The 24,031-nt window shown below is 55.8% G+C and overlaps 2 protein-coding genes across 2 annotated transcripts in view; one reads left to right on the top strand and one right to left on the bottom strand.

The window, feature by feature from the left end:
* The window catches only part of TMEM143 (transmembrane protein 143), a 27,375-nt gene extending 12,516 nt beyond the window's left edge, over positions 1-14,859 (bottom strand). Inside the window, exons 1-4 of the mRNA XM_036432650.2 lie at positions 14,531-14,859; positions 13,925-14,165; positions 12,877-12,981; positions 1,887-2,081 (exon numbers count right to left, since the gene is read on the bottom strand). Of these exons, the coding sequence (XP_036288543.2) occupies positions 1,887-2,081; positions 12,877-12,981; positions 13,925-14,165; positions 14,531-14,553 (564 nt within the window). The 5' untranslated portion in view covers positions 14,554-14,859. The remainder of the gene's footprint in view (positions 1-1,886; positions 2,082-12,876; positions 12,982-13,924; positions 14,166-14,530) is intronic.
* On the top strand, positions 14,697-24,031 carry SYNGR4 (synaptogyrin 4). Its single transcript, XM_036432621.2, has 5 exons — positions 14,697-14,828; positions 15,926-16,080; positions 22,241-22,478; positions 23,279-23,418; positions 23,749-24,031. Exons 1-5 carry the CDS (start codon positions 14,699-14,701, stop codon positions 23,980-23,982), a joined length of 897 nt encoding a protein of 298 aa, XP_036288514.2. The 5' UTR covers positions 14,697-14,698; the 3' UTR covers positions 23,983-24,031.

Here is a 24,031-nt window from a genome sequence, read left to right as displayed (position 1 = left end):
GGGACCGTGATCTGGCCCCCACTTTAAAAAGTTTGAGGACCCCTGGGCTGGAGTCTGAGTGCAGGGCACTCACACTGGCAGCCCCAGCTCCCCGCTCCCCCCGATCTCAGTCCCCCTGCCCCAGGCTGTCATGCCCCAGTGTCCGGGCAGAGCAGCCATGCACGGTCATGCCTGTCAGACACTGCACAAGGGTGTGCCATCTCAGCTGGCACCACTCACAGGATGGTCATCAACACTGACTTTAAGCCACTCCATTATTATTATTTTTTTTAAAGATATTTTATTGAGCCGAGACCGGTTTGGCTCAATGGATAGAGCATCAGCTTGGGGACTGAAGGGTCCCGGGTTCGATTCCAGTCAAGGGCATGTACCTTGGTTGCGGGCACATCCCCAGTAGGGGGTGTGCAGGAGGCAGCTGATTGATGACTCTCTCTCATCGATGTTTCTAACTCTCTGTCTCTCTCCCTTCCTCTCTGTACAAAATCAATAAAATATATATATATATATATTTTTTTTTTAAATATATTTTATTGATTTTTTTACAGAGAGGAAGGGAGAGGGATAGAGTGTCAGAAACATCAGTGAGAGAGAAACATCGATCAGCTGCCTCCTGCACACCCCCTACTGGAGATGTGCCCGCAACCAAGGTACATGCCCTTGACCTTTCTGTCTGCAGGCCTACGCTCTATCCACTGAGCCAAACCAGTTTCGGCTCCATTATTATTTTTTAAAAATATTTTTGAAATTGATTTCAGAGAGGAAGGGAGAGGGAGAGATAGAAGCATCAATGATGAGAATCACTGGGTGTCTCCCTCCTGTACGCCCCCTGCTGGGGACTGAGCCCTACATCCAGGCATGTGCCCTTGACTGGACTCAAAACCTGGGACTCTTCATTCTGTAGGCCAGCGCTCTGTCCACTGATCTAGGGCTACTTCATTATTTTATAAAGCAATTAAAGGAGGAAATATATTGCCAATTAAACTATATCACATCACCACTTACATATAAGTCACATTCCAATTTCCGAGACAATAAAATAATTTTTAATATATTTTATTGATTTTTTACGGAGAGGAAGGGAGAGAGATAGAGAAGTAGAAACATGGATGAGAAACATGGATCAGCCGGGACCGGTTTAGCTCAGTGGATAGAGCGTCGGCTTGCAGACTGAAAGGTCCCGGGTTTGATTCCGGGCAAGGGCATGTACCTTGGTTGCGGGCACATCCCCAATAGGGGGTGTGCAAGAGGCAGCTGATCGATGATTCTCTCTCATCAATGTTTCTAACTCTCTATACCTCTCTCTTCCTCTGTGAAAAATCAATAAAATATATTAAAAAAAGAAAAAAGGAAAAGAAAAGAAAAAGAAAAAGAAAAAGAAAAGAAAAAGAAACATGGATCAGCTGCCTCCTGCACGCCCCCTACTGGGGATGTGCCCCAACCAAGGTACATGCCCTTGATTGCAATTGAACCTGCGACCCGTCAGTCCGCAGGCCAAACTGGTTAGGGTGACAATAAAATATTAAAAAAAAAAAAAAAAAATACATCTTAAAGTCCAAAAATGTGGAACTTTGGAAAATGTTAGCATTTTCATTATAATTTTGTTGACTTTGAGAATGAGCATTTTGTATTGTTTATCATTACAATGTTCTGGCAGCTGGTAATAAAATCTTTAGTTCTAAGAAGATCCGTATTTTGTGACACTTTCCCAACAGAGGGCAGTGAAGGGACCTGGGAAAGCGGTGTCTTTTTCTAATTCACCAAAGGTGCCCCATGGGCAAGTGTCCTGTGTCCAGGACTCCAACTCCCAGCAGCGCCTGCCTCCCCCAACGGCCCGCCCCTGCCCCAAGGCCTCCTGGGAGTGCTGGTTCTCCCGGGAAGACAGGTACCTGGACCTCGTCCTGAGGGTGGTGGACCACGAGAGCGTAGGCCAGGGTGTCCTCGGAGAGTGGGGAGAAGTTGGCCTGGGCCAGCAGGGGCTCCAGCGCCAGAAGCACCTCCTGCTCATTGGACAGGCGCTGGGGGTCCGTGAGCGAAGGCTGGTCCAGGGTCTCCCTGTCCGGGTTGATGGGGTCATATAAAGCCTGAGGAGAGGGTCAGAGAGAAGAAAAACAGGCTAGGTCACAGTGCGAGGGATCATGGGTAAACTTCATGATGCTCCCGGACCCATCCTTTAAATGATGGGGTACCCCAGGGCTTGGCTCTGGGCCCCTCTTCCCTCTCTCTCTTCACGCCTGCTCTAACAGGCCTCGCCATCCCCATGCCTTCAGACACCTTCTCTGCGGATAACCGCCCACTCACCTCTCCAACCTGGACCTCTCCTCCAAGCTCCAGACTCAATACCCACCTCCAGAGCATGAGCACTCAGTCCCCTGTCCTCCCACAGGAAGGAGAGTAAAGGTGGCCAGGGACTGACTGCCCAAATAAACTACATTTCCCAGCTTCCCTTGAGGTAAGGTGTGGGCAGGGGGGACGAAGGCCATAGAATGGGAACAGAATTGATGGGTGCACCTTCCCCCTCAATTCTTTTTTTTTAAATATATTTTACTGGTTTTTTACAGAGAGAAGGGAGGAGGATAGAGAGTTAGAAACATCAATGAGAGAGAAACATCAGCTGCCTCCTGCACGCCCCTTATTGGGGAATGTGCCCGCAACCAAGGTACATGCCCTTGACTGAAATTGAACCTGGGACCCTTCAGTCCACAGGCCGACGCTCTGGCCACTGAGCCAAACTGGATAGGGCTCTCCCTCAATTCTTGTCCCCGCCCCCCCCTCCCCAGAAACTCCCACTCTTTTCTGCTTCTGCTAGCTGAGAACACTGTTCTACCTATGACCCAGTTCTGACCACACAGAGGTGAAGACAATGCCCTAAGCAGTGGTCGGCAATCGCATTCGCCAACAGAGCCAGATATCAACAGGACAACGACTGAAATTTCTTTGGAGAGCCAAAAACCAGCTTTTGCACATGGGCCACAAAGTTTCACTCGCCCTGTACGTGCGTGCCCGCATGTGGTATTTTGTGGAAGAGCCACTCTCAAGGGACCAAAGAGCCACATGTGGCTCTCGAGCCGTGGTTTGCCGACCATGGCCTTGAGGGATGGCAGAGCAACAAAATGGAAGGAACCTGGGTCCCGGCATAAATGTGTGTGGAACAAGGTGACCTATGCACCTTGGCCCATTTACTCCAGGCTGTTAAATGGGAGGGAAATCATCTCCACCTCCTTTAAACCATCTGATTCTGAGGTCTGCTTGTTACAGCAGCTAAGCCTCTATCACATGTGTCAAACACAAGGCCCGCGGGCCAAATCCGTCCCGCCAGGCCTTGCAATGTGGCCCGCACCGCGCTGTCATCACTGCACTCCGCTGCGTTTCCATCACAATGACAGTTTATGACTGTTCAGTAAACCATTCGGCCCGCGATTTAGGCTGGATTTTAGATTTTGGCCCCTTCTCTGATTGAGTTCGACACCCCTACTATGAACTGATATAAACTCTCTACTTGACAATTGTTTCTGGATGTCTCAATCACCTCGAATCCAATACGCCACGCCTACAGATCACTACCACCTCCACCACCACCACCACCCCAATTTCCAAACTTTCAATAAAACCACCATTTTGGATTTCCTGTCTCAAAGTTTTGTGGAGCGAATGCGCGTAAAGGACCCCTGGCGTCCCGACCAAATTAAAATGTAGGGAGCCTTTAAGTCACCGGCCGGCTGACTGCTCTCTCCACGCAGCCCTGACCCCTTGTGTCCGACCGTATTTATACCCATTCACTGCCTCCTGTTTTTGCAGAGCAAACAATTTTAAAACAATTTGAACACAGTAGTTTTTCTTGGGTAAAGTCAGCATGTCATGTATAGGGTCCTGGCGCCTGGTAGGGTATCTGCATTCTGTTATCAGGAAAGTTGACAGGGATCTGTCCTGTAAGGCTATCTTGTTAGCTGCAGCTGGGATTTATGGCCACGTCGACTAGGAGAGAGCATGCTCAGAAATCCCTACTCTCTAACAAAACCGGTTCCCCTCAATCATCCCTGGCTTCTTCCCTGAGTGCCAGACTCTTAGATTCAATGATATTTTTAAAAAATATATATTTTATTGATTTTTTTACAGAGAGGAAGGGAGAGAAATAGTCAGAAACATCAATGAAAGAGAATCATCAATCAGATGCCTCCTGCACAACGCCCACTGGGAATGCGCAGGCAACCAAGGTACATGCCCTTGACCGGAATCGAACCCGGGACCCCTCAGTCCACAGGCTGACGCTCCATCCACTGAGCCAAACCGGTTTCGGCAGATTCAATGACCTCTGACGTCTCCGCCTGGATGTCTAGTGGCACATGTCCAGTGGGAGGAATGAGCGGGCGATGATTCGGGGTGGGGAGGCCCAGGGCCTCAGACAATGGAGCCGGGTGATGCAGGGAGGGTCATGCCCAACGGATCCTCTCCTGAACTAACTCCCGGGGGACGGGGCTGGGGAGGCCAGGACGGGAGGCCAAAGCAAAGGCCGTGTCTCAGTCCCTCAGCCCCGGCTGACAGAGCAGGTCCCACCAGCCACATCGAGACTCCGTGCCCAGTGCCGAGCTGCGGTTTGAGACTGAGGGAACCTCAGAGTTGGAGGAGAAAGAAATCTATATTCTTTTAAAATATATATACATTTCCTTATTGATTTCAGAAGAAGAGAGAAGGAGAGAGAGATAGAAACATCAATGATGAGAGAGGATCATTGATCAGCTGCCTCCTGTGTACCCGCTTCTGGGGATCGAGCCCACACCTTGGCCTGTGCCCTTGGCTGGAATCGAACCTGGGACCCTTCAGTCGGCAGGCCGATGCTCTATCCACTGAGCCGAACCGGCTAGGGCAAGAAATCTATATTCTTCAAACATCCACCGCGAGCCAGATTCCTCTCTGGGAATTCCACCTTCACCAGGGCTTCACGCCTGGATGTCAGGTGACCCTGGCTGCTCTCTCCCCTCAAACAGTAACACCCACCCCCACCCCTCACCCCCACCTCCCGGTTCCAGCTCCATGCAGATCACCCCTTCTCCCAGCTCTCTCCCCGTCCACACCACCGTAGCCTCCTCCTGCCTGGGTGAGGTCAGCCTCCCCAATGGCCTCCCCCAGCCCTTCTGCCCCCACCCCTGCCCATCTGTTTCCTACTCAGCAGCTGGGGACAGCTTAGCAAGCGACAGTAATAACAGAATGGCGCACATTAAGCAGCACTTACGGGTCAGGCACCTTCTTATTAAAAAAATATATATTTCTATTTATTTCAGAGAAGAAGGGAGAGAGAGACAGAAACATTAATAATGAGAGAGACTCATTGATCAGCTGTCTCCCACATGCCCCTCACTAGGGACCGAGGCCGCAATCTGGGCATGTGCCCTTGACTGGAATCGAACCCGGGACCCTTCAGTCTGCAGGCCGATGCTCCATCCACTGAGCCAAACCGGCCAGGGCATCAGGCGCCTTTTGAAGCATGTTATACACATTCCTGCAATGTGAGAATGGTGCTTCCGCTATCCTCGCTTACAGATGTGGAAACCGAGGCACAGGAAGTGATGGATCAGGAATCACAGATCCACGTCACTCTCCTGCCCGGACCCTCCCCCGGCCCTCCGAGGAGCAGGCTCTGCCCCGGGGCCTGCAAGCCCCCCCCCCCCAGCCTGACACCACCACCCCCGGCCCCTCAACACCAGCGGCACTTGCATTCCTTCCTCGGGCCCGGGACTTGGCGTATGCTGTTGGGACACTCTCCAGGGCCCCTCCCCGCCTCCTTCCCTCCCACTACTGAGCTTCTCCTCCTCCTCCTTTGTTCCCGCTCCTCTGCCCTCCCTGGAAGCTCCCGCCGTGCGGCCGGGCGGCCGTGCACTGTACAGAGGGGCCAGGCCTAAGAGGCACCACTGTAGATGCTGGAGACCTGACCTTCATCCTAACCGTCACCCTTTCGGATGGAGCTTCCTGCAACGGAGCTCCCCACAGCGAGGGGAACGTCTGGGTCTGCACCCCATCAGGGAGCCACCGGTCACAGGTGGCTGGCTGCTGGGCACCGGAAACGAGGTGACAGCTACTGAAAAATGACTTTTAAAATCTTATTTATTTTTAATTATCCCAAATGCAAAGAGCCATGTATGGAGAGGGCCTATCCTACTGGACTGCCTCTGGCCAGGGAAAGGGGTGCCTTTTCCTAATTTGCACTCAGACCCGGCACAGAAGCCAAGGTCAGCTGTCATGGCTCTCCTTGGAGCTCACAACCTGCACGTGTCCCTTCACTGGGAAAGAGCGCCTCATTCACGGCCGTTGCCACCGCCTGACTTCGATCCCCGAGGGCAGGGCGCAGGCTCCAGCTGGCTCCCCAGTGAAGCCCCAGCACCTGGCACCGGCTCTTCCACAAACATCTGCCGGAAGAATGAAAAATGTTCCTGGAGCCCGGCCGGTGTGGCTCAGTGGTTGAGCATCGACCTATGAACGGTTCCATTTCTGTCGGGTCAAATGTCCTAGTGGTGGGCGTGCAGGAGGCAGCCGATCCATGATCCCCACTGGGGGGCGTGCAGGAGGCAGCCAATCCATGATCCTCTCTGATCAGTGATGTTTCTATCTCCCTCTCCCTTTCTCTCTGAAATCAATAAAAATACATTTAAATAAGAAAGAAAAACGCCCCAGGTCTTTGTGGCAATTGCCATTTTCTATCCCCCAGCATTCCCTTGGGGCCTCGAACCCCATCCACCTCCTCAGGACGCCCGGATTTGTCTCCAGTCCAGACTCACGCAGCAAGAGCCTGCTCAGCACTTCCACGCGATGGCCAACCGGCCTCTCAGTGCCTCGGCCTGGATACCCAACGTCATCCTCTCAAACTCACTGTGCACTCTACGTCCCAACTGGGGTCCTGAAACTCCTCCCCACACCTGCTCCTCCCGCCATCCTCCCCAACTCCGAAGAGGACAAATCCATCCTTCTAGGTGCTCAGGCCCAAAGTCGGGGTCATCCTGGACACCCTTCTTTCTCACACATTCAACGCATCAGCATTGAGCCATCACGTTCGAAACAGATCCAGAATCCAACCACTTCTCAACCCTTGTATGAGTCACCCATATACTCTGGATAGTTTAAGAGCTCCCAGCTCCCATCCTCCATCCCATCTATGCTCCACATGGCCACCAGAGGGCGCCTGCTGTCACCTGAGTCCACTCATGTCCCTCTTACGTTTACAGCCCTCCTGTGTCTACCGCCTCACTCCGTGTCCTCACCTGTGTCCCATAAGGCCCTGCGGGATCTGGCCCCACTCCCCACCCTGCCCTCACCGCCAGCCCAGTCTGCCTCACTGGCTCAGCCTGAGGCCCCGCCCACTTCATGGCTGCTCCTCCTGCACTCCTGCTGGGCCTTGGCACTTACTGTGTCTGCAGCTCTCCAATGGCTCTCTCTCGCCTCCTCCAGGTCTCTGCTCAAACTCCAGCCCCTCAGTGAGGCCGTCCCTCATCTCCATACCTAAAATTGCAAAACACTTCTGCTTTCTTTTCCTCTTTAATTACTTACCGGGTCTAGACAAAGATACAATACAGGACACCGAGTTAAATTTGATCTGCAGATCAATGACAAATAATTGTGCAGTTTAAGTATGTCTCGTGCAATATTCGATATGCACGGGACATCATCAGACTTAACAAAGTGTTCATAGCTCATCTGAAATGCAGCTGTAACTGGGTGGAGAGGGTTGAGTGGTGTCCCCTAAAAATTCACGGCCTCTGGGAACCTGAGACTATGTCTCATTTGCCTGGAGTTTTTGTGGGTTTTTTTGTTTGTTTTTTAAAATATATTTTCTTGATTTTACCCAGAGAGGAATTGAGAGGGATAGAGAGTTAGAAACGTCGATGAGAGAGAAACATGGACCAGCTGCCTCCTGCACACCCCCCACTGGGGATGTGCCCACAACCAATGTACATGCCCTTGACCGGAGTCGAACCCGGGACCCTTCAGTCCCCAGGCCAATGCTCTTCCACTGAGCCAAACCGGCTTTGGCTGCCTGGAGTTTTTTTGCAGGAGTAATTAAGATAAGAATTGAGGTGAGATCATCCTGGATTGAGGCGGATCCTAAATCCAGTGAGGGTGTCCTTATAGGAGACAGAGAAGGGCACAGAGATGCACAGGGAGGCAGACGATGTGAAGATGGAGAGGGGGTGATGTGGCCACAAGCCAAGGACTGCCAGCAGCCACCAGCGGCGTAAGAGAGAGACCTGGGGTGGTCTCCCCCTGAGAGCCAGCAGCGGAAACTAACTCTGCCCACGCCTTCCGGACTCCCGAAGGAGGACAGAACACGTTTCTGCTTTTTTAAGCCACCCAGTTCACAGCAGCAGAAACAAATGAATAAACGGGGCTTCCTGTACTTTACCTGGCGACCCTGTCCTTCGCATTCAGCCTCTCTTATTATCCCATTTCCCTTCTTCCCTTTGTTGAGGGCCTGTCTCCCTCACTAGAACATGACCAAACGAGGCAGATACACACATATGTCAGGCTCGCTGCTGTGTCCTGGGGCCCAGAACACACTAGGTGCTCAATGCATACATACTGAGAAAATTCAGCGAATGAATGAATGAACGAGGGGGAGGAGGGTCGGAGAGAGGTCACCTCCCACGGTCACCTGCGTGACTAGTGAACAACGCCAGCTTCTGAACTGGGGATGTTCCTATTCTTTTCCCGCCCAGGCTGCTTCCTCAAGGGACTGAGGTCACCAACAACTGGTCACCCGATACCTCATCCCTCTCTGGTGCTCCCACTCCACCCTCTCAGTACCTCAGTTTAAAACCTCCGGCTGGTGTGGCTCAGTGGGTTGGGCGTTGTCCTATGCACCGAAATTCCTGGATTCCTGGTCAGGGCATTTGTGCCCACTTGTGGGTTCGATCCCTGGTAGGGGGCATGCAGGAGGCAGCTGATTGATGTTTCGTGTTCACGTCCATGTTTCTCTTTCTCTCCCTCTCTCTATTTTTAAAAAAGACTTTAAAATCTCCTGCTTCAGTGGGAATATGCATCCTCACTGATTATTCTTTCAATATAAATGTTTATATATTATATATTAAAATAACAACAACATGCCAAAACCGGTTTGGCTCAGTGAATAGAGCATGGGCATGTGGACTGAAAGGTCCCACGTTCGATTCCGGTCAAGGGCATGTACCTTGGTTGCGGGCAAGTCCCCAGGAGGGGGTGTGCAAGAGGCAGCTGATCGATGCTTCTCTCTCATCGATGTTTCTAACTCTCTATCCCTCTCTCTTCCTCTCTGTAAAAAAATAAATAAAACATATTTTAAAATAAAATAAAATAACAATAAAAACAAAAAACCTGACTCCAGAGGCCACAAGTGCCCAGGGAAGAGCTTGGGGGCGGGTGGAGTGGCGTCCACCCTGGCTCTGCCGCCTGGGAACTGGGCGACCTTGGGCATGTCCTAGGCCCTGCGGGGCCCCGGTTTCTGCCTCTGCCAAGGGGGCTGATGGCAGGAGGAGGCGCCACAGAAAGGAGCCGGTGAGCCCAGTGCGCAGTGAGTGCTCAGCAAGGAGGCCACTGTCCGCTGCTGCTGTTCAAAGCAAAGAGGGGACCTGCAGGAGGGCGAGGCAGTGTGCAGAGGAGGGCTAACTCAGCAGGCCAGCAAAGGACAGGCCCCTGAAGGGGCTCCTGGGGGGGAACCTTGGAACGCTCTGCCTGATTAAAGTGTGGCTCAGTTGGTTGAGCATCGTCTAGACTCGAGCACAAGGAGGTCACCAGTTCAATTCCTAGTCAGAGCACATGCATGGGTTGTGGGATCGATCCCCAATAGGAGCATGTGGAAAGCAGCTGATCGATGTTTCTAACACCTTCTCCCTTCCTTTCTCTGAAATCAATAAAAACATGTATATTTTTTTGCCGAAACCGGTTTGGCTCAGTGGTAGAGCGTCGGTCTGCGGACTGAAAGGTCCCGGGTTCGATTCCGGTCAGGGGCATGTACGTTGGCTGCGGGCACATCCCCAGTAGGGGGTGTGCAAGAGGCAGCTGGTCGATGTTTCTCTCTCATCGACGTTTCTAGCTCTCTATCTCTCTCCCTTCCTCTATGTAAAAAATCAATAAAATATACTTAAAAAAAATTTTTTTTTCACTTAAAAAAAAACAAAAAAAACATGTATATTTTTTAAAAAGTGTTTTGGCCCTGGCTTGTGTGGCTCATTGGATAGGGCGTCAGTCTATGGACTGAAGGGTTCTGGGTTCGATTCCAGTCAAGGGCAAATGCCTGGGTTGCTGGCTCAATCGCCAGTGGGGGGCATTCAGAAGGCAGCCAATCAATAATTCACTCTGAAATAAATAAAAATATATATTATTTTAAAAGTGTCTTGGGCCCAGATGAGATGGCTCATGAGCATCGACCTATGAACCAGGAGGTCACAGTTCAGTTCCCAGTTGGGGTACACGCCCGGGTTGCAGGCTCAATCCCCAATAGGAGATGTGGAGGAGGCAGGTGAGCAATCGGTCTCTCTTATCATTGATGTTTCTATCTCTCTCACTCCCTTCCTCTCTGAAATCAATTTTTAAAAAATGTTTTTAAAAAGAGTCTCTTGGGCCCTACCCGGTTTGATTCAGTGGATAGAGCGTTGGCCTGTGGACTGAAGGGTCCACGCTTTGTTCTGGTCAGGGGCACATGCCTGGGTTGTGGGCTTGATCCCCAGTAGGGGGCGTGCATGAGGCAGCCAATCAATGATTCTCTCTCATCGTTGATGTTACAGTCTCTCTCTCTCCCTTCTTTCTGAAATAAATAAAAAAATATTTTTTAAAAATAACAATAAAGTAATAAAAAATGCCTTGGTTTGCCCAGGGCCTTGGGCCACACTGGATGTCTATGCTAACAATGTGGTCGATGGTGGGAGTCTTGGGTAAGGTGACCAGACGTCCCGATTTTTAACAATTTGTCCCACGTCCTGCGGCGTTTTAAAAATCGGGACTGTCCCGCCAAAAGCGGGATGTCTGGGCACCTCAGTCTTGGGCCATGAGGCAGTCTGACCGCTGGAGGGGCTGGAGACTGAGTAACTAGGATAGTGACACAGGTGGCCTGCCAGGCCTATATGACCAACCGCCAATAAAACCCGGGTGAGCTTCCCGGGCTGGCAGTCCTCCATAGGCGCTGTCACACATTGTCGGTGGGAGAATTCAGGGCTGTTCTAGAGACAATACTGGGAGAGGACAAGTGGCAGGTCGGGCCTGGGCTCCTCGGGGCTCTGCCTGTGGCCTTTTTCCTTTGCTGATTGTGCTCACCATCCTTTCACTGTGAAAAAACACCACTTCAAGCATAACAGCTTTCCTGAGCTCTGGAAGTCCCTCTAGAAAATCAATGAATTTGAGGGTGGTCTTGGGGGACCCTCAGCCCAGGCAGGGCCCGGGAGGAGGAGGAGGAGACGCCTAAGAATGTCTCTTCTACTTCTCTGGGGTTCTGCTCCTCTCTCTGAGGCTCCTTGTCCACCCTCCTTCCTGGTTCCAGTTCCCCTTCCTGATCTCAAAGCTGGCGCACCCCGGGGTTCGGCTAATTCCCCTCCCGGTACCCTTTAGTGCCATCTCCATCCTCCCGGGGCTGCTTCTCAGCCCAGATGCTCCTCCCTTGACCTCAGACCCCACATTCAAGTCCATCTCCCTATCTGCCTGACAGGTGGCTCAGTTCCCAAGTCCAAAGCTGGCCTCTCCAATCTTCCCGCAGATCTGCCTCTCGCCCCTGCCCCGTCATCCGTGTCTCAGAAAATGGCAGCTCCGCCGAAATCGGTTTGGCTCAGTGGATAGAGCGTCGGCCTGCGGACTGAAAGGTCCCGGGTTCAATTCCGGTCAAGGGCACGTACCTTGGTTGAGGGCACATCCCCAGGAGGAGGTGTGCAAGAGGCAGCTGATCAATGATTCTCTCTCATGGATGTTTCTAACTCTATCCCTCTCTCTTCCTCTCTGTGAAAAATCAATAAAATATATTTTTTAAAAAAAAAGAAAAAAAGAAAAGAAAAGAAAGAAAGAAAATGGCAGCTCCATCCTTCGGGGAGCGGGCCAGAGCCTCTGGAGGCGCCCTGGACTCCTCTCTTCCCTCACCACCCGGCCCACACAGCTGAGTGCTGCGGCCTGCCAGCTATTACCAGCGCCTGCCCACTTTTCACCACTTCCCCGGCTATTACTCTCGTCGGAGCCGCCATTACCTCTCTCCGGGACAAGCATAATAGACTCTTTACTAGACCTCTCCGCCTCTGACAGTCTGTTCCCTACGCGGCAGCCAGAAGGATCCTGTGAACAACTAAATCGGTTCCTCCTCGGCTCAGAGCCCCCCTGTGGCTCCCGGCTCACTTAGAGTAAAAGCATTGTCCTCCCCGTGCCCCGCAAGGCCAGGCACAGTTGGCCCCCACTCTCTCTCTGCTCCCACCTTCCGCCTCTCGCCCTCCCCTCCAGCTACAGCTGTCCTTTTGCTGTTTCTCCCACACCCCAAGCCTTCTCACCCCAGGACCTTTGCACGTGCCTCTCCTTCTGCCTGGAATGTCCTCCCCAGACAGCCATCACGCAGGCTCCTTTCTCTTCACTCAGGCCTTAGCTTGCCTGTCACCTCCAGGAAGCCCTCCAGGACCACCCTGTCTAAAACAGACCCCCGTCTCATCCCTGTCAGACCTGCTTCAACCTCCGCTTCATGGTTCTTCACAGCACTTACCACTCCGGGTATCAGATTTCCTATTTACTTATTATTGTACCTCCCCATCTGGAATGCCGGCTCCTGGAGGGTGTGGCTTTTCCGGAACTGTTCCCTGCAGCACCCCCAGGGCTTAAGGCAGGGCCAGGTTCCACGTAGGTGCTCAGAGGACTTTTGTTGAATGAACGGCTGGGCGGGAGGGGCCCCGCCCTCACCTGCAGCCGGCTCAGGATCTGGTGGTAGTGGTACAAGGTGCAGAGGTCCACGTGGGCAGAGAACTCCTCCAGGGCCGCCTTCTCCGCAGGACTGGAGTGGAATTCCTGTTACCTCGGGAAGCAAAACGGATCGTTAGGCCTCTCTCCCCTTCCTCCATGGGAAGGAATTCTTTCAATAGCAGCCCACACCGACAGTCAGAGCTCTGGGCTTTTCAAAATTTTGTTTATGTTTGGGGAAGGGTGTCCATTATATTGACCAAGAAACTGAGGTAGCCTGGCACAGTAAAAAAACAGGTGACTGAGAAAGCTGAGAGCTCGAATTTGCACTTTGACGCTGACTTGCCAACATTCACACAGTGCTTACTGCGGGCCAGGCACTGCTTGCCCACATGAGATGCCAGGCCAGTGGAATTATAACCCCACTTCTCAGAGGGGGAAAATAAGGCTCAGGAAGTCACCCGCTGAGGACCACAATGTCTAGATACAGAGAGACTGAAAATCCACTGTAGGCCTGTCTGACCCCAGAGCACCCATATTGAACCAATTATGTATGCTTGTCACTTCCCTTCTATGCCGCAGTGCCCTCATTTATCAAACGATGGCGGTAACTCTCTTATTGGGTTGTTCTGATGATTCAATACAGGGAAAATGCTTAGCACGGTGCCACACAGTAAGAGCTCACACAGTGTGATAATAATTATGATGATGCTTTCGTAGGTATAATTATCATTAGATAGTAGTAATAGTAATGATGATGATGATGATTATACACATTTTGCAAAGGGGAAAACCATGCCCCGAGAGTGCTTGTTCAAGCCTCAGAACAAGCTATGGAGTCGAAATCGCTGCTACAATTTGCATCTCAGAGGTCTTCTCCCCCTCCCCTATGTTCCGATTCACTTCCCGCCCACTAGAGACTGCAAGGGGAATAGGTACTACAACTCCCAGGAGGGACCGGGGCAGCCCTCTATAGCATGCACGGCCCTGCCGCCGCAAGGCCTGCCGGGAGTCGTAGGCCCCAGGCGCTTGAACCCCGGACGGGTGATACCTGTATCAGGAGGCGGAGCAGCTGCTCCTTGGAGAGTGGGATGAACCGCTCCTGATACTGCTGCGCCCAGTCGCGGGGCTCCGTGGGGTTCCACATCCTGCGGTACTCCCCCATCTTGGCCGCCAGCGAGGACAGGGCCCGGGTGGGCCCCAGGAGCTCGGGCAAGGCTGGCCATCTTCGGACCCAGGATGCCCAGACACCCCGGGTCACATGCAACATGGCCAGCCCCTGCGCCCGGAGCCTAAACAAGGGAAATGGGTAGGGGAGGGGGTCAAAGGACGTCGGGTGGAAAAGCGCCCTCTCCCCCTCCCTGTCTCAATCTCCAGGAGCTATTCCTAACCCCAGGCGGGGCGCAGAGCCCGCCCCCCCTTCTCGCGGGTCCCCTCCCACATTGCTCAGTTTGACCTGGGTCCCAGGGAAGGGTCAGAGGGCTTAGGTCCTGGGGCGTTTTGAGGGCCTGGACACCCTGTCGTGGTACAACTGGTTTCTGCGGGGGTCTAGGCGATGAGGTGGGTCCTGGGAGCTTAGGAGACGCTCGAAAAGGCTGCACTGAGGGTGCAGGGCCGTCCTGCCCGGGCCATGCAAGCCCCCCCTCCCTCCCCTCACCTTAGCCAACGCTCGACTGTCATTGAGCCTCCTGCGCATGTGCAGGGAGGCTTTCTGGTCCCCCAAGACTCGGCTTCACCCAGCAGGAGGGCGCATGCGCAGAACCCGGGTCACTGAGCGCGGTCCATTTCTTCCTGCTGGAAGCCGTCTCAACTGCGCACGGGCGACATGCCTGCTTTTCTCCCCGACTGGGCTGGTTGTGGGCGCGCGCATGCGCCGCAGGGATGTCTCCTTGTCCCCGCGCCGCAAAGAGAAGGGGACGCGGCGGGCGCGAGACTCCCGGGAGCGCCGGGGCGGGGTAGGGGCCTCCCCCCAGCCTCCCCCGGCGCGCGCAGCCCGCCAACTGCTGGCGCCCAACGTCCGCCGTGGCCACGCCCCCGCTCGTGTCCGCTACTGAGTGGGAGGGCAAGGGGCGGGGGCGGGGCTTGGGCGCAGCCAATCAGCTGCGGAGGAGCGAAAAAGGCGGGAAAAGGCGGAAGCAAAAGAAGCCTGAGGTGGCGCAGGGACCGGGCTGGGGAGGGTGGGCGAAAGGATGAGCGGGCCCCCAGGTGACGCAGGCCGGGCCTCAGAGTAGGGGTGACCCTTTGTCAGGCGGTGTCGCCCCCCACCCCCCAAAACCTCACCACCCCCATTTCACGTCCTTAAAGGAAAGACCCTGATTCCAAGAAGGTAACCGAGTGCGGGGGGGCTGGGCCTCCTCAGTTCTAAGCCCAGGCCCCCACACGTCTGAGATCCAGGCCCCCCAACTTTGAGAAAACGCCCTTTGATGAAGGTAGAGCTGGATGCTAGGTGGAGGCCTGTCAATGCCGAGGAAATGACCCCGATTCCTAAGGACACCCTCATATGTTCCCTGTTCTACCGGGGGTCTCCGTTATGGACGCTGACACCCCACACCTGAGAGGGATCCCCCTGATTCAGGTCTTCCAGTGCCTCAACTCCCTGGAAATGCCACTGTGTCCTCTCCGGGGGGGAACACAGTCCTTCAAAGGGGCGCTGTGCTCCCGTGTCAGTGTCGTGACCCCAATACCCCAGCCCTCTCTCCACCCCTTCTCCCTGCCTGGGATTTCCTCACCAGCACCTCCCCCTGTGCCCCCCAGGTGTCCCCTCACCTGGTGACCCGACCTCTAGAATTTTCTGGACCCCCTTTACCCTGCACCCCAACTCATGGGACCCTCGGCAAACCTCTCACCCTACACCCCCAGCTCTGGAACCTTCAGCAGCCCTTGCACCCCATGCCCCAACTCCTAAGAACCCTACCAGGCCCTGCACCCCACGCAACCCTATTCCGGGGACCCCCAGCTCTCATGCCCCTTCTCCGGGGACCCCCACCCCAGAAGTTCCTTCACCCCATGCCTCTGACCCTAACCTCCCCCCACCCATCTTGTCGTGGAGCAGCCGAGCCCCAGGGTGAGCCTGGAGCCCAAGGGAGCCAGCAGAGCAGCCCCACTCCCGCCGCCATGCACATCCCAGAGAGCCTGCAGGACCTGGCGGACAGCAATGCCGTGCAGTTCCTGAAGCGGCCGAAGACGGTCACGAGGATCTTCGCAGGGGTGAGCCCCCGGCCCGGCCCAGTGGCCTGGGTGCAGGAAGCCCGGCTCAGCCCACAGACAGAGCGCGGGGTGTGGGGACAGGAGGGGCCGGAGGGGGAAGGAGCCAGAGGCAGCTGATAGCGGGGTCACCTGGACAGAGCACCCGCCTGCAGGCCCTTCCTCCTCTCATGGAAGAAACGGCCCTGCAGAGCAGGTGCTGGGAGCCCCATTTAAATATACTTTATTATTATTATTATCATTAATTATTATTATTACTATTATTGAATTCGGAGAGGAAGGGAGAGGGGATGGAGCCACAACCCTGGCATGTGCCCTTGACCGGAATTGAACCCAGGATCCTTCAGTCCTCAGGCTGACGCTCTGTTCACTGAGCCAAACTGGCCAGAGCATGAGCCCCATTTTGGAGCAAGGAAAACTGAGATCAGAGAAGTTGAATAATTTTTGTTGTTTAGTTTTCTAAAATATATCTTGACTAAAGGGCCCAGTGCACAAATTTGTGCACCTTGAAAGGAACTGTGGGCTGCTAGGCTGCAAGTGAGCACAGGGGCAGGTCCCCACCGGGCCCCTCCCACCGTGAGCCCAGGTCCCCGTCTGCCAGCAGCCCTGCTCCCGCCACTGTGGCTCCCGCGTGCGGACAGCACTGGCCCTGCTTGCACACACTGGCGATGCGGAGCAATCGGGGCCGGTGCCAGCAGCGGTACAAGTGGCAGCTGCCGCCCCGATCGCCCCTGCGGAGTAGGGAGAGGTGTGGAAGTCCTCAGGGGCCGCGTACACCCCCTGACGATGCTGAGCAAGTAGGACTGGTGCCGGGCGGGAGCGGAGACTCTGTGCTGAGGTGTGAGCGGGGTCAGTGCCGCAGCAGGTGGGAGTGCTGGGTGGGACTGTGACAGCAAGAGTGAAGGATTATCATATATATATATATATATACATAATTGATTTTTAAAAATATATATTTTATTGATTTTTTACAGAGAGGAAGGGAGGGAGATAGAGAGAGAAACGTCGATGAGAGAGAAGCACCAACCAGCTGCCTCTTGCACACCCCCTTCTGGGGATGTGCCTGCAACCCAGGTACATGCCCTTGACCGGAATCGAATCTGGGACCTTTCAGTCCGCAGACCGACGCTCTATCCACTGAGCCAAACCGGTTTCGGCTATAATTGATTTTTTACAGAGAGGAAGAGAGAGGGATGAAGAGCTAGTATATTTGCACATTTGGGTTTTATATATATATATATATATTTTATATATATAATATATATATATTTTATAATATATATATATATTTCAGAGAGGAAGGGAGAGAGAGAGAGACATATCAATGATGAGAGAGAATCATGGATCGGCTGCCTCCTGCAGACCCTCCACTGGGGATCGAGCCTACAACCCAGGCATGTACCCTTGACCAAAACCAAACCTGGGACCCTTCAGTCCGCAGGCAGACGCTCTATCCACTGAACCACACCAGTGGGGTCCATGTGACTATTTCCACTTAAACTTGTTAAAATACAGTGTCCCGTTCCTCAGTCACAGGGGCCACATGTCAGGTGCCCCACAGCCACAGGGGGCTGGTGGCTGGCTTCCTGGGCAGATGGAGGACATCTCCATCATGGCCACCGGTGCTGGCTACCTACGGTCACACCCAGAGGCAGGGCCCGGACTCAGAAGGGGGTCTGCGAGGTGCCAACGCCTGTTTGTCTGTTCGTTCTCCCCGTCAGAGGAGGGACGAGGAGAGCGGCAGTGGCCGGGGCCTCAGGGCCGGAGTGGCACACAGAGGCGGGATGAGAGTCTGTAGCGTAGACCGGAGATACCAGGTGCTGGGCGGGCACTGGGCCGGGCACGGTGCCAGGCAAGGGTTTTACAGGCCTGCATTTAATCCGCACCCCATTCCCCAAGAGTCGCGACACCTGGGCTCAAATCCACATTCCGCACAAACTCTGCTGGGTGGCCTGGGGCCAGTCACTGTCCCTCTCTGGGCTCCAGGCAGTGCAGCCTCTGTTCCTCTCCTTTGACAGAGCTGGAAACTGAGGCCCAGGGAGATGGCGAGACACCATCGGGGTCATGGGGGCAGGTGAGGGCCCTGGGTCAAACCCAGGGACCTAATCCAGAGTCTCCCCTTGCGACCCCTTCCAGAGCCTGTGGTCAGCAGAGCCTGCAGGCCTGGCTTGGAGTTCCTACTGGGTCCCCTGCAGGTCCATGGAGGGTGGCGGACGCCCCCATTTGCCCGATGTCATGATCCACAGCACCCCCTTTTATTTTTATTTTTTAAAATATATTTTATTGATTTTTTTTTACAGAGAGGAAGGGAGCAAGATAGAGTTAGAAACAAATATGAGAGAGAAACATCGATCAGCTGCCTCCTCCACACCCCCTTCTTGAGATGTGCCCGCAACCAAGGTACATGCCCTTGACCAGAATTGAACCCGGGACCCTTCAGTCCGCAGGCCGACGCTCTATCCACTGAGCCAAACCAGCTAGGGCACACAGCATCCCCTTTTATTCTCAAAAGCACCCGGTTTTGTTTGATAACATACCAAGTCCCCCTCTGCCCATGACCTTGAGCAAGTGCTTGATTCCTCTGACCCCCTGTACCCTCGTGTGTGAGACGTGGGCCCTCCTATCCCGCCCACGGGAAGGACTGCGGTGGAAACGAAGCAGGTTAGCGTCCCTAAACTGATAAACACGGGCCCGGCAAGTGGCCAGCTTTTGCCAAATAGCGATTATTATTGGGACAAATTATTACTTGTGAGCGAGGAGAGGGATGGGTTTGGGGGGGGGGGTGGCGCCCCCTAGGGTGACGGGGACTTGTGTCCACTGCGGCTCTTGGCCAGGGGAAGAGGAAGCTACGAATCCCACCTCCTGGTTCCAGGGCATTGTCACCCCTGGTTGACCCAAGGGGAAGGTTGGTGACTTGCCCAAGGACATCACGCAGCTGGTGAACGGAGCCGCACACTTCAGACTTCAGGAGGAAGGGCGGTGGTGAGGGAGGAGGAGGCCCAGCTGGTGCGGACGGGTGTGTGTGTGTGTGGAGGGCTGCCAGCCAGAATATTCGCTCACAGACTTTGCCCGCAGCCTGCATCACCTCCCTCCCGCCCGGCTCCCCTTCGCCCCTGGCTGGCTCCTCGGAAGGGACTCTCTGGGCAGCTGGCTCTTGACTTGGCCGCCGCCTGCCAGCTGGTGCCTTAACTGATGAATCTTTGCTCCCTCCCCGGGGACCGGCCAGAGAGGGCGCGGAAGGAGGTTTGGCCTCGGGCTTCCGAGGGCTCAGGTCCTTCTGGCCGGGCAGAGCCACCTCCCCGCACCTCCAGTGCCACAGCCCAAGGTTGGGGGGTGGTCAATGCACAGACATCCTCCCCCCCCCCAGTTAGAAATCAGGAGGGCTGGGTCCCCATCCCTGATCCCCCACTGACTGACCTTGAGAGGACACTTGGTCCCCTCCCTGGGTGAGTCCTCCCCGCCTCACCCTGCACACCCCCTCCTCACGGCACGGAGACAGACTGGGAAACTGAGGCTCCAAGAAGTGAGGGGTTCGCCCGAGGCCACACAGCTGGCAGAGGCGGCCGCGTCTGGCTCTTTGCACGCCACCACAATGGCTTCCATTTGTCACCGGTGCAACAGGGATGGATCGGTAGCGGCTAGCGTGTGGCGCTGGTGTGAGTCTCGGGGAGGTGATGCAGGTAACACGGATACAGGCGCAAACGATCGATGGGCCTGCTGGTCCTTGACTTGGCTCGCCCGAGACCATCAGGCAAGATGCCCCCCTCTCCAGCTCCCCTTTAAGGATTGGGTTCTTCATCCTGAACCAGATGGAGGCAAACCCCCTGAGCAATGCCGCCGAGCTGGACAAGAAGAGGGACTCGCTGCCGTTGTCATTGTGGTTGTTGTTGTTATTATTCAGCGAAGGCAGGACAAAGGATCACAGAGGAGGAACAGGGGTTCTTCTGTTCAGGGGTTCTTCTGTTCAGGGGTTCTTCTGTTGCCCTCCTGGTCCCCACTATGAAGGTCAGGGCAAGAGCGCTGAGAAGGAAGGCCCAAGGTCATTCCCTCTTTCACACACATCTGCTGAGGTCCATTCTGGTGCTCGGTGCTCGGGATGGAAGGGTCCAGAAGGAGTTCAAATCCAAATGGATTCCCCCTCCCAGCTGGTGTTGCTCAGTGGTCGAATGTCAACCTACGAACCAAGAGGTCACCAGTTCGATTCCCAGGCAGGGTGCATGCCGGGTTGTGGGCTCCATCTCCAGTAGCAGGTGTGCAGGAGGCAGCTGATCAGTGTTTCTCTCTCTCCCTCTCCCTTCCTCTCTGAAATCAATGTAAACATTTTTTTTTTAATGGACTTCTCTTACCCCACCCTCCCCTGGCTCTGGTCCCAGCCAGCACTGCCACGCCCATCAATCCCCGTGGCCTGTTTGAGGTCCTAAATATCACTGGGTCCCTCAGAGCCCCAACCTCAGCTCAGCACTCAGCACCCCTCGCCTGGGCCTCCCCACCAGCCTCCCTGATCTGTTGGCTTCTTGTCTCACACCATCCGAGCCATCATGACCCTGCAGATTCGCTCTGGCTCCCGGGTCTGACCCCGGCCATCCCCGGCTCAGAACCTCTCCATGCCTGTCCTTGAGTCCAAGTGAGAAATGTCGCTTTCCCCGGCTCCCAGTACCAGACCCCTCGGTCTGGCTCTGGCGTTCAGTCTCTGAGCCTGGGCCCCTCCCCCTTTCCCAGCCTCCTCACCCGGCATCCTTCTCATCCAGTTTCGCTCCGGTCCCTGAAGGAGCCCCACTCCGCAGCAGCTGGCTTTAGCACACAACGGTGTGCCCTGCCTGGCCTGCCCTTCCTCCCCCGTCGGCCTGGAAGACGCCTCGCTCTTTAAGATGCAGTTCAGATCTCACTCCATTTCCTCCTCAAACCAGCCCCACGACTTCAGTTCCGGCTCAGACCTTGAGTCTCTCCCTGACCCCCAAGCTCAGTCCCCTCCCAGCCTCCAGTCTCCAGTCTCACCCCCTCCGGTCCACCTTTACGCGGCCCCAAAGGGGTCTTCAGGCACCCAGAGCCGCCCGCGCCCCTCCGGTGCCCGGAGGCCTGCCGTGGCTCCCTATCGCCCCCCTGGCAATCTCCCCATTTTGAGCCGCTGCCTTTCCCACCTCCCACCTGCATCACTCCTCACAGCCATCACCTCTTCCCATGCCTTCCTAGATCCATCCCCCCCCCCCCCCCCGCCCACCCCATAGTGCACGGGTTCCTTCCATATCCGGTGTGGACCCCCCCCCCCACGCTGCATTGCGATGGCCGGCAGAATAACTGGGACATAAAGTTTTCACTGGGTGGCACTGAGGAACCTCGGCCCTCAGGCGCCTGGCCCAGCCGGAGGCATTAAGGCAGGGGCTCAAGGCAGACTCAGAAGCCAGACAGCTCGGTCCCAACCCAGCGCTGCCGCCTGCTAACTGGGTGGCACTGGGTGATCCCTCGCCCCTCTGTGCCTCAGTTCCATCACCCAAAACACGGGGCCGCTGGAAGTACCCGCACCCCGGGGTGGCCGTGAGGACGGCGCAGGCTGGTGCGGGTGGGGTACTCGGTGGCGCTTAACAGACGCCTCGGGTGACGAGCGTGGACGCAGATGGTTGTACCGGAGCGCACTCCGTGAAAACAACAAACGTTCCTGTGTGTTAGATCCTGTGTGTTAGATCCTTTCTCTCCATTCTCGTCTGCATTCGGGGAGTATCTCACACACGTATTGTAAAAGCTGAATAGGGATTAGCCGAGCGGGGCAGGAGGAGGGAGTCGCAGGAAGAGCTGGAGGCAGAGAATCTTCACGCTGCCAACACTGAGCTGCCACTGCGTCCCGGGCACTGGGCGAAGCATCCGATGTTGGTGCCTGGGTTTGGTGGCAAGGTCCCTGACCGAAGGGGCAGGGGTGAGGCGAGGTGAACGGGGAGACCACAGACAAGGCTGTGGCTGTGGCCAGGGCCCCGGGGGGAGAGGAGGCCCCAGCTGGGATGGACGGGAAGGTGGTTGAGGGGCAACAGCAGGAACAGGGCTTGGAGGCTCTGAGGACCGGCGGGAGGGAGGGGCCAGAGCTGCCCACGTGGATGGCAGGGTCCGGTCTACAGAAGGGGGGCCCAGGGGCCACCAAAGGGTTTGGGCCCTGGAACCTCTCCCGCCTCCGCAGATCTTCGCCCTCATCGTCTTCTCCTCCCTGCTGACGGACGGCTACCAGAACAAGACGGACTCCTCGCAGCTCCGCTGCGTCCTCAACAGCAACAACGCGGCCTGCAGCTTCGCCGTGGGCGCCGGCCTCCTGGCGCTGCTCAGCTGCCTGGCCTTCCTGGCCCTGGACGCCCACGAGGGCCACATCGCCTGCACCCGCTTCCGGACAGCCTTCCAGCTGCTGGACTTCATCCTGGCCGGTGAGCCGGGACCGCGGCCCACTGCCCCCGGCCCCCAGCCCCCAGCCCGCCCCAGCCCGGGGACCCCAGCACCCGCCCTCCCCGCCCAGCCGGCCACGTGGAACCCAGAGCGCTGTCCCGCCCTCCTCACGCTCACTGCGGGTTCCCGCCCTGGGAATTATCACTCTGTCCTTTAGACTCCGCGTAAGGGTCATCTCTTCCGATTCCCCGGCCCCATTCTAGAAACCGCCCTCTGCTCACCCGCCCTTCCTTCTCCTCCTGCTCCTCCTCCTCCTCCTGCTCCCCTCCTGGGAGGCCCTCAGTGGGCGCTGGGTCCATGCCCTCCGAGAGAACTTCCTGTTGGGGAGGGAAGTTCCTGTTGGTACCTGCGCTTCCCACACAGGAGCCGCCGGCCACACGTGGCCCCTGAGCACTTGAAGTGGGACCATGGAGCTGAATTTTTAAAAATAGGTTTTCATTGATTTCAGAGACGAGGGGAGAGAGAGAGGGAGAAACATCAATGATGAGAGAGAATCATTGATCGGCTGCCTCCTGCAGGCCTCTTCCTGGCGATCAAGCCCAAAACCTGGGCATGTGCCCTGGACCTGGAATTGAACTGACGCCTCCTGGTTCATGAGTCGATGCTCAGCCACTGAGCTGCACTGGCCGGGTAGAGATGAGTTATTTTGACTTTGATTTTAATTGATGGAAATGTAAACAGCGCAGCTCCACTCCAGCCGGAGGGAGAGGCCCTTTCCAGGCCAGTGGCCCTTCCTGAAACAGCTCTCCTCCCCCCGCCCCCTTCTCTCCTGCACCCCCAGTCCTCTGGGCAGGCATCTGGTTCCTGGGTTTCTGCTTTCTGGCCAACCAGTGGCACAACTCGCCACCCAAGCAGTTCCTCCTGGGGAGCAACAGCGCCAAGGCCTCCATCACCTTCGTGTTCTTCTCGGTCCCCATCTGGGTGAGGAGGAGCCGTCCCCGGGCACCGGGCACCCTCTGCAGTGGGGGCGGGAGGGCCAGCCCATCCATCCTCCTGCTCACTCAGCCCCCCGGGCTTCCGCTCGAACTTCGCTGGCTCCCAGGCAAACCGGAAAGAGGGTGTCCCTTCCTCCGGGCGGACACGGGCCTGCCTTAGGCCTTGGGGGGGTGGGGGTGACCACTGAGCTGGGTGACCAGCGAGCAGTGGGCCCAGCCGCACCCTGCGTCTCCCCCCAGGCCAGGCCCCAGCCCTGGTCCCTCTTCCTCCCGCCCAGCCCCAGCCGGCCTCCAGCACGCCCCTCTCTGCCCGCAGATATGCCAGGCCTACCTGGCCTTCCAGGACCTCCACAATGACACTCCGGTCCCCTACAAGCGCTCCCGGGACGAGGGGGGCGTGGTGCTGACCACCCTCTCCCCGCCCTCGGCCGCCAGCCCCATCAACACGCCTGCCACTGGCCCCAGCTGCGTGACTTACGCCAGCTCCGCCATGTCTCCCTACATGACCACCGCGAAGGTCCCCCGCCTCGCCATGATGCCCGACAACTAGCCCCCCATCGCCTCAGTAAAGAGCTCACCTCCCTGCAGGAGGGCTTCTG

This window comes from Pipistrellus kuhlii, unplaced genomic scaffold, assembly GCF_014108245.1.
Source record: "Pipistrellus kuhlii isolate mPipKuh1 unplaced genomic scaffold, mPipKuh1.p scaffold_m20_p_114, whole genome shotgun sequence".
Classification (NCBI taxonomy): domain Eukaryota; kingdom Metazoa; phylum Chordata; class Mammalia; order Chiroptera; family Vespertilionidae; genus Pipistrellus; species Pipistrellus kuhlii.
This window is presented reverse-complemented; position numbering and strand designations above follow the sequence as displayed.

Bases quoted from the DNA above. Each gene is read 5' to 3' on its own strand.
- SYNGR4 (XM_036432621.2), top strand. From the start codon at position 14,699: ATGCCTGCTTTTCTCCCCGACTGGGCTGGTTGTGGGCGCGCGCATGCG. The intron at 16,081-22,240 runs GTGAGCCCCCGG...CCGCCTCCGCAG, and splicing joins TCACGAGGATCTTCGCAGGG to ATCTTCGCCCTCATCGTCTT. The intron at 22,479-23,278 runs GTGAGCCGGGAC...CTGCACCCCCAG, and splicing joins GCTGGACTTCATCCTGGCCG to TCCTCTGGGCAGGCATCTGG.